The sequence below is a fragment of the Haematobia irritans genome, chromosome 5 (assembly GCF_050003625.1).
Source record: "Haematobia irritans isolate KBUSLIRL chromosome 5, ASM5000362v1, whole genome shotgun sequence".
Lineage (NCBI taxonomy): Eukaryota > Metazoa > Arthropoda > Insecta > Diptera > Muscidae > Haematobia > Haematobia irritans.
This window is the reverse complement of record NC_134401.1, coordinates 102054652-102064419: the sequence shown is the minus strand read 5'-3', so window position 1 is coordinate 102064419 and position 9768 is coordinate 102054652. Positions and strand designations below refer to the sequence as shown.

The 9768-nt window shown below is 30.7% G+C and overlaps 1 protein-coding gene across 2 annotated transcripts in view; it reads right to left on the bottom strand.

Moving 5' to 3' along the window:
- Positions 1 to 7691: 7691 nt before the first annotated feature.
- Positions 7692 to 9768, bottom strand: part of Usp15-31 (Ubiquitin specific protease 15/31) — a 111060-nt gene continuing 108983 nt past the window's right edge. For both annotated transcript variants that reach the window (XM_075309068.1, XM_075309069.1), the window contains one exon: positions 7692 to 8640. In XM_075309068.1, the coding sequence (XP_075165183.1) occupies positions 8590 to 8640 (51 nt within the window). In that variant the 3' untranslated portion in view covers positions 7692 to 8589. The remainder of the gene's footprint in view (positions 8641 to 9768) is intronic.

Below are 9768 nucleotides of genomic sequence, written 5' to 3'. Positions count from 1 at the left end.
GCATCCAAATTCAATAATGTTGTCTTCCAAAAAACAATATGTTATTATGTGAACATATAATATGTTTGGAAGCATTTTGCACCCAAAAATATTATATGCTTAAAAAAAAATTCTCCCAAACAATATTGTGCTCAAAATTTTATTTATTTATTTATATATTTACAATCATAATGAATTATGAAAATAAACAGGTAATATAGGTGCTAACAACATAGGTTTTCGACCTGAATGCTCAAAATTTTGTTTCTGCCCAATTGTATATTCCCCCACATCTTTCTCACTTCCACGAGATTTTTTAGTTCTTAGCACCTTTTTCTGTAATAAAAACATTGTAGAAGAAATTATTCAATTGTATGATTTTTTTTATTTTAATTTTACCTTTTGCCGGACGGGGATTCGAACAGCGGACCACACAGTTTGTAAGGATCAAAGAAGTAGCTGATCAATTGCCCAAGGAAAAATAAAATCTTAATTTTGATATAACAAGCAACAACCACCAACTTAATTCAATATCGCTCCCTGTTAAATAGCGGTCCAAGCTACTAAACACATATATGTTTATAGGCTATTTCTAAATTAATATATGTTTGCATCCAAGCATATTGTATTTACAAACATTTTATGTCCCAAACATAATATGTTCTAACATATTAACATATATGTCCCAAACATGTTATGCTAGTTTATGAACATTATATGCTTGCACTCAAAAATATTGTGTTTAAAAATTTGTGTTCCAAACATATAATGTTTATAGCCAAACATATGAAAAACAGCCTTTTTCATCCGTGTGATTACAGAAAAGTTCCAAACCGATCGTGGAATTCAGGACACCAATTCAATTGAAACGGTCGTTAAAGCTATCACAGGCTAAGCGAAAGTGGTTTTGTGGCGTATTCGAACAATCGATTTTATTTTAACAGGTTGGCTGATAAGTCCCCGGTCTAACAAAGAAAAACACATTTTTTTGTCAAAATTCGTTTTTATTATTCAACATAGTTCCCTTCAAGAGCGATACAACGATTATAACGACCTTCCAATTTTTTGATGCCATTTTGACTGTACTCCTTCGGTTTTACCTCAAAATAGGCCTCAGTTTCGGCGATCACCTCTTCATTGCAGCCAAATTTTTTCCCTGCGAGCATCCTTTTGAGGTCTGAGAACAAGAAAAAGTCGCTGGGGGCCAGATCTGGAGAATACGGTGGGTGGGGAAGCAATTCGGAGCCCAATTCATGAATTTTTGCCATCGTTCTCAATGACTTGTGACACGGTGCGTTGTCTTGGTGGAACAACACTTTTTTCTTCTTCATATGGGGCCGTTTTGCCGTGATTTCGACTTTCTAACGCTCGGTTTTTCCCTTCTCAAGATAATGGATAAAAATTATTCCATGGGCATCCCAAAAAACAGAGGCCATTACTTTGCCAGCGGACTTTTGAGTCTTTCCACGCTTCGGAGACGGTTCACCGGTCGCTGTCCACTCAGCCGACTGTCGATTGGACTCAGGAGTGTTGTGATGGAGCCATGTTTCATCCATTGCAGCGTTGCCAGAATTGTTTCACCAAAAACCGCTAGATTTGTCCAAAAAACTAGCCAAAAAAGCTAAAAAATTTAAAAAAATAGCTAGAAAAAAAGCTAAATTTTTTTGTATCAAAAGTCACATTTTTGATTGAAATTTAACAAACTTAAAGGCTTTATTTCACTTAAAATGCATATTATTTTAATTGTATTCAATTTAATTCCATTTCTGTGAGACTGTAAGAAATTCTAAATCATATTAGCTCTGTTGGCGTACTCGATACATTTTGATTACTATCACAAATTTTTACTGGAAGTCCTTCGTTTATATTTCCTTGTAAAAACATTTTTCCCAGTGAACTTGCAATTGTCAGCTGGTTAATCATGCATTAGAAAATATCTATATATTTTGTTTTAACTGAATTAATGATAAATTCGTGAACGTGTACACTTCTCTTAATTTTACCCAAGAGAATAAAACCCATTTTAACTGTCTTGCAAGTTTATAATGAATAACTTTTATTCGAAAATTTCCCAAACCTATTGTTGTCCAATTTTTGTAAATGTAAATCCATCCCATTAATAAATAGCAGATTTGTTTTGATCCTATCACTACGAATTTTTTATTGCATTTTTTGGTGTTAAAAAAAAATAATACCACATTCAAAACTTTATTTCCTTAATTATTTCTATGTTCGGTTCCAAAGGTTTTGTACACTAATGATTTTGGTATTGATTCAGAGTCAAATTTGAATTTATTCGTTTTGTCAGCTTTTTCTTTATGAGCTACCACAGTGCTTTAAAAACGTGCTAACGACAACTTAAATTTCCAAATTCAGACTCGACTTTAAGTAGAAATTATTCTGTGTATACGTTTTTAAAATAAAATGTTGAAAAACCAATTCTATTTTTGAACGCTATTTTGGTTTGTGGTCAAGATACAAAAACTCCACAAATTTAAAGACTATTTAATTAATTTTAAGAATTTTTTAGAATTGACCCTAGCCTTCTTTCATGAAAAGGTACCCATTTTTAAGTTGAATCACTTAACTATAAGGACAAAACGATTTTATCGGCTTTTGGACAAGGAAAACAGTTTATAACATATAAGAGAAATTCACAAATGCTATTATAACCAAAATTCGCGTTCGTATTTTAAAGACATGAAATCTTTGGCCTCATGACAATATTTTTTCAGTGTACAAAGCAATTCACATCTACTATTTTAATTTAGTAATATCATAATAACTTTAGAATACGTATTAAAATAACATAAAAAGGATAAACGAGTCAAATGCTATTATTCCTAATAATTTACTGACAGTTTATATAAGAAATTTGTATGGTAATAGTAGATTTAAAGTTTACGATAACTTTTATGAAGACGAGGAAAAAACTTTACAACGAGGTGTATTTGCTGCAAAAATGCCCGCATAATGGTTGGAATAATTATTAAGGCTTCAATTGAGCTTTGAAATATGCGGAAAACCTTATTCTGGCAGCAAGACTTAGATAAAAACGAAGTTTTATCCATATTTCAATAGGAACATGTCGAAAATAAAAAAGCCAAAAATAGCTAAAAGGGTCATGAAAAAAAGCCAGAAAAAAAGCTAAAAGCTAAATGCATTTTCCCCGCTAAACGTCTTCAAAAAAAGCCAAATCTAGCGGGAAAAAAACTAAATTGGCAACGCTGACAGGAACTCAATTTTTTAAAACAATATTTTTAAGTGCAAGCATATAATGTTCATAAACTAGCATAACATGTTTGGGACATATATGTTAATATGTTAGAACATATTATGTTTGGGACATAAAATGTTTGTAAACATAATATGTTTAGATGCAAACATATATTAATTTGGAAATAGTCTATAAACATATATGTGTTTAGAAAGAGAGACCTAGATAGTATGCTGCAAGTAAAATAATGGAAGTAACCAATTGGCGCCTTAAAAATATATCCACACAAAGAAAATTTCATTAACATTTTTCATTAAGTTTTTTACTACCAGTGTATGCCCTAAGGTGAAACATAATATGTTTGAACAATACAAACAATATTTTGCCTCGACCAATCCTGAAAATATTTATGCTTGAAGCAAAATGTGTTTGGGGTATATGTTATAGAAGCGATTTTTGTTTTGAGGGTGTAGCTACAATTTTAAAGAATTTTAATTAGTATCGAAATTGGCTCTAATAAGCCAAAAAGTGATTTTATAAAATTCTCTCTAAACAAAAATTCACTTATGCAAGACTTAAGTAGTTTTCCTTCCTTCCAGTTTCTGCAGAAATTACGGAAATAAAGGATGAGCGTATAGCGACCGTCACGTTTACTGCACCATCAAATAGTTCATAATAATTTTGGCTTGGTGTCCCAAATTGAAATAACTCTATTCTCAAGTTTTTTAAACTCGTTAATAACTTTATGAACATTCCTGAGAATTGAAACTTCTTCGCACATATCATCATCTTGGATATCATTCGCTGCCTAGCTGAAGAGATTGAAGTATTTTGAGTTTGCGATGTTTGCTACTTTTTCTACATTTACGACGCGTATGTGACGTTTTCGACCTTTACAACTTTGCGACAGTCGCAAACCCAAAAAAGCTTGAACCAGACAATTTCTGGTTAAGACCTCACAAGGACTCAAGGAATTGAACAATTTCTTGGCCGACAACAGCTACATCAGTGGTTATGAACTAGAGGTGTGCACGTGACACGAAATTGTCGTGAATCACGAAAAATTTCGTGACTCACGCTGATGGCAACGGCGTGAGTGTGTGTGAGCGTGATTATCAAACCAAAAGTAGTGCGTGAGCATGAGTCACGAAAATAATTTCTTCGTGAGTGTGCGTGAGTAACGAAATTCGGAAAAATACGCTCACGAAAAAATCCCGCCCACGGACATAAAACGCTTATGAGATGGATTCACTTACAATTTTAGTGACACCTTGGATGTTAAGAGTTTAATAACGCTCTCGATTTTAATCATGCTCATGTAATCATGTTTCATGTTTCGTCTCTAAGGTAAATTAGTTATGAAATTTTTCGTGAGTCACATTTCGTGCGTGAGTACAAATGTTCTTTTCGTGAGTGTGCGTGAGTCCTACCAAACAATATCGTGCGTGAGTAAGATTTTTCCGTCGTGATGTTATTTCTATAGCAAATTTTGTCAAAATTTTATTTCCATAGAAAATGTGGTCAAAATTTTATTTCTACAGCACAATTTGTCAAATTTTTTTATTGAAAATATTGTCAAAATTTTAGAAAATTTTGTCAAAATTTTATTTCTACAGAAAATTTAGTCAAAATTTTATTTCTACAGAAAATTTAGTCAAAATTTTATTTCTATAAAAAATTTAGGCAACATTTTATTTCTATAGAACAATTTGTCAAAATTTTATTTCTATAAATATTTTGTAAAATTTTTATTTCTATAGAAAAATTTGTCAAAATTTTATTTCTATAAAAAATTTAGTCAAATTTTTATTTCTATAGAAAATTTTGCAAAATTTTATTTCTATAAACAATTTTGTCAAAATTTTCTTTCTATAAATATTTTGGTCGAAATTTTATATCAATAGAAAATGTTGTCAAAATTTTATTTCTATGAACAATTTTATCAAAATTTTATTCCTATTTTTATGTTAGCCTGATATCAAGGCAGTCTGGTTCAATGTCCAAATCATTTAAACTAGAAAGTATTACAATATTTATTCGAGCTTATTGGACAGGAAGATTAAGGGAATTGACATCATTCAGTTACTGAATCATCTCACCCGGCCAGATCTCGCTAAAGGATTGTAAATTATACGAAAAGATGATGCACAGTGCGTGTGAAAAATGGTTAAATTTGGGAAGAATAATTCTCGCATGTAAATTTCATAAGAAATTAACATAAAAGAACCAAATTGAATCATCTCACCCGGTCAGATCTCGCTAAAGACTATGGAAATGTGAAGTGGCCAACACTGAAACATATACAGTTTGTCAAGAAAGTGTTTTGACAATGGGATCATAATTATGTTTTGTTCCAAAATTAAATATAATGAAATTTTAAAATAATATTTTATTATGTATTTTGCAAAGTATACATACGTACACAGAATTAAAAATTTAATAAAATATTTAATATTTCAATTATTTTTTTTGGATTTGAAATATTTGGCAATGTCAAAAGACTTTCTTGACAGACTGTATGTATAGTCAGGCTTTCTTTTCAGTAACTTAATGATGTCAATTCCCTTAATCTTCCTGTCCAATAAACTCGAATAAATATTGTAATAATTTCTAAATTTTATTCCTATAAAAATTTTATTTCTATAGCAAATTTTCTCAAAAATAAAATTTTATTTCTATAGCAAATTTTCTCAAAAATAAAATTTAAAAATTTTATTTCTATAGCAAATTTTCTCAAAAATTTTATTTCTTACTGATGCTCACTGATATTCACTGCTAAAGGCCGGTACTCTGTTCGGTTTTCGCGTTGAAACTCCATACAAAACCAAAAAATGCGAAAAATTTGCGAAATTTTTTCCATTTGTGATACTTTGTTTTTTCGTGTTGAAAAACTGACGTTTATAGCACGGCGCCATTTGCAATGTGAATTAAGAAATAATTTATTTATTAAAAACTATTTGTGCGGGTTTATAAATCAAACACGGACCATATTTTTGTTCCGAAACTATACAAAGGATCAAAGGAATAGCAGATCAATTGCCCAAGGAAAAATAAAATGTTATTTTGTAAAAACAAGCAACATCCACCAACTTAATCCAATATCGCTCCCTGTAAAATAGCGCTCCAAGCTACCTAAAAAACGCCGCTTTCTATGTGCGAAATAATGGTTTCCATAAAAATTTTTCGCAAGAATGAACATAGTACCGGCCTTAAGACGAAAACTTGTAAAAAGGCATTAGCTGTGCCCAAGATTTGGTAGGTCTGACCAAATATTGTCCAAATCGGGTCAGTTATATATAAAGCACTCAACAAATTTGAAGGATTTGAGATTTTATCGAAATAGTAGATCTAAATACAAAGTTGTGCAGGGTATATTATAGTCGGCCCCACCAGACTTCAGACTTTCCTTATTTGGTTTTTACTAAAATTTTGTTTCGTCCCATAACGTTAGATTTAAATTTTAAGTACATAGATTTTGTAGAAGTATATACAATTTTGTCTAAATCGGTTCAGATTGAAATTCATGCATATGGGATTTGAGATGGTATCAACAATTTTGGTCCACAATGTGTTGAAGGGTATAATACAATGAGCCCCGTCCGACTTTGAACTTTCTTTACTTGTCTATGTTATAAATACATATACTGAAGACTGTTGGTACCTGCTCATATTGTGATGGGTATTTATATCATTATTTTATTTATTAAACATAGGACCGACACTGCTTTAAATTTTGAAATATAGAGTTCAATTGTCATCAAATGTGAAATTAAGATCTTTTTTGCACACATAAATAAATACGATCATTTATATCGATCAAATCATATTAGTGGTATTAAACTGAGATTTATTTATATTACTCGGAGTCGACTCCGGAGTTGGAGTCGAGGCTGATTAAAAATGCTGGAGTCGAAGTCGAGCAAAATTGGCTCGACTCCACAGCCCTGGTTAGTTGCAATACATATCAGCCACAAGAATAGGGTAAAATTATTACATAATTATTGCATAAACATACTTACCTCACTTATTGAATTTTAAGTAGATTCGAACTTATATGATATATAAGTTGATATATATATATGAATCCGATACATAGATATCGGCTTATATGGTAGCTATATTCAATTATGAACCAAAATTGACAAACTTTTGTATGCTTGGTAGAAAGTGAATACTTACATTCATTACCGAATGTCAAGCGGCTTCGAGCAAAAACTATTCCTCAAGTTGCTCAACATGTCCACTCCAGATATTTGTTTAAACGGGACATATTCCTATATATTGTACCATTGTATGCCGGATATTTTCCATATCCGGTGAGCCAATGTATTAAGTAAATTCGTTGATTGATTACCATGTATTCACGACAATCAATAATGTTTATATAGGGTCTCAGATCAATTTTTGTGAAGAGGTTACAAACATAATGAAAAATTTAGTATCCACACGTCCCTTATATAGTTATCAATCATTATTTCAAATCATAATTATCCAATTTTCAAATTGAATACATTTAGTTTTTATTTCTATCGATTGCAAATGGAACAAGAAATGTCACACATAGCTTGCTTTGATAACTCTACACGGATATCTATAACATTTGATAACGGCAATACTATAACATTCCATAACAATTGCCAAATTAAGATTCCTCTATACCCAAACAATGTGTGAGTGTGTTTTTTTTAATTATTCTTCTTATTCTTTTGTAATAAATGGTATTTCGTTTGTTTGTATAAATCGTATAAATTGATTTTAGTTCAAAACATTTATTAAACAGTTAATAAATATTATTTTTGTTTTTTTTTTTCTTTTATTTAATGTTTCATTAATTTGCTCTTCAAGTATTTTTTGTTTGTAATAAATATAATAATAAATGTATGTATGTATATATAACTTTCACATTATTTTGATGAACGTTTATACTTTTTTTATAAATATCTTTTAGCAATACATAGTATTTATGTAGAAAAAAATTAACATTTTATTATACATAATATGTATGATTTTTTTCTCGTTTTTGTTTTTAGATATTATATACACATGATTGTATATTCAATAAATAGATTTTCTTTCTTCATTACAATAATATTTATGTATGTATGTAAAATATATATAAAGTTAATAAATTTAAAGTAATTCTCATTATAATGAGCCTGGTTTAGTTTTTCAACTTTTCAAAAATATATATTAGAACAAAAAATTAAATTATTAATATACTTTAATATAATTTTCAATTTAATTAATTTTGCTTGTTTTTAATACATAAAAGTTTCATGCGTTTTTGGTTTTTCGCCTACCTAGAGATTTTTTTTAAAACTTACTACTAAATTCATACGTACAACACAACACTTATAGTTTATCTTTCCTTTGTGGTCTTCTTAAATAGCATCTCAATTTTTCGGTGAAACAGTAATTAGCTTGTGAGGCGTAACCGGTGATATCTGCAAATAAGGGAGAAAATATTAGTAGGTTCTAAAATAAAAAAAAAAATAAATAAAACAAAAACTCGAGAGGAGTTTTAAACTAATTTTATTTACACACAAAAAATGTTGCTGATTCAATCACGAAATAATTGGGTCCAATGCATTGCTAAATTGCTAATTGATCTTCAATCACGAAAATTATATTATCAATCACGGTTTTAATCGGGCATACAAAAAATATTTAAATAAAAAATTAATTAATTTCATTGGTAAATTTTTCAATTAAAAATTTAATTGATATTGATGCAAAACTCAATTAATTATACCTTGCGCCACACTGTGGAACAGGGTATTATAAGTTAGTGCATATGTTTGTAACACCCAGAAGGAGACGAGATAGACACATGGTGTCTTTGGCAATAATGCTCAGGGTTGGTCCCTGAGTCGATATAACCATGTCCGTCTGTCCGTCCCTCCATCCGTCCGTCTGTCTGTGAACACATTTTTGTGATCAAAGTCTAGGTCGCATTTTAAATCCAATCGCCTTCAAATTTAGCACATGTTCCTAATTTGGGTCAGAATAGAACCCTATTGATTTTGGAAGAAATCGGTTCAGATTTAGATATAGCTCCCATATATATCTTTCGCCCGATATGCACTAATATGGACCCAGCAGCCAGAGTTTTATACCGATTTGCTTGAAATTTTGTAAAAACATAACACTTAGTCGTATAGTCAAGTGTGCAAAATTTGATTGAAATCGGTTCAGATTTAGATATAGCTCCCATATATGTCTTTCGCCCGATATGGACTTATATGGCCCCAGAAGCCAGATTTTTGGCCGTATTCGGTTGAAATTTTGCACTAGGAGTACAATTAGTAGTATAGTCAAGTGTGCAAAATTTGATTGAAATCGCTTCAGATTTAGATATAGCTCCCATATATACCTTTCGCCCGATATGGACTAATATGGTCCTAAAAGCCAGAGTTTCGAACCAATTTGGTTGAAAGTTTGCTCAGGGAGTAGATTTAGCATTGTAGCTATGCGTGTCAAATTTATTTGAAATCGATTCAGATTTAGATATAGCTCCCATATATATCTTTCGCCCGATATGCACTTATACGGACCCAGAAGCCAGAGTTTTA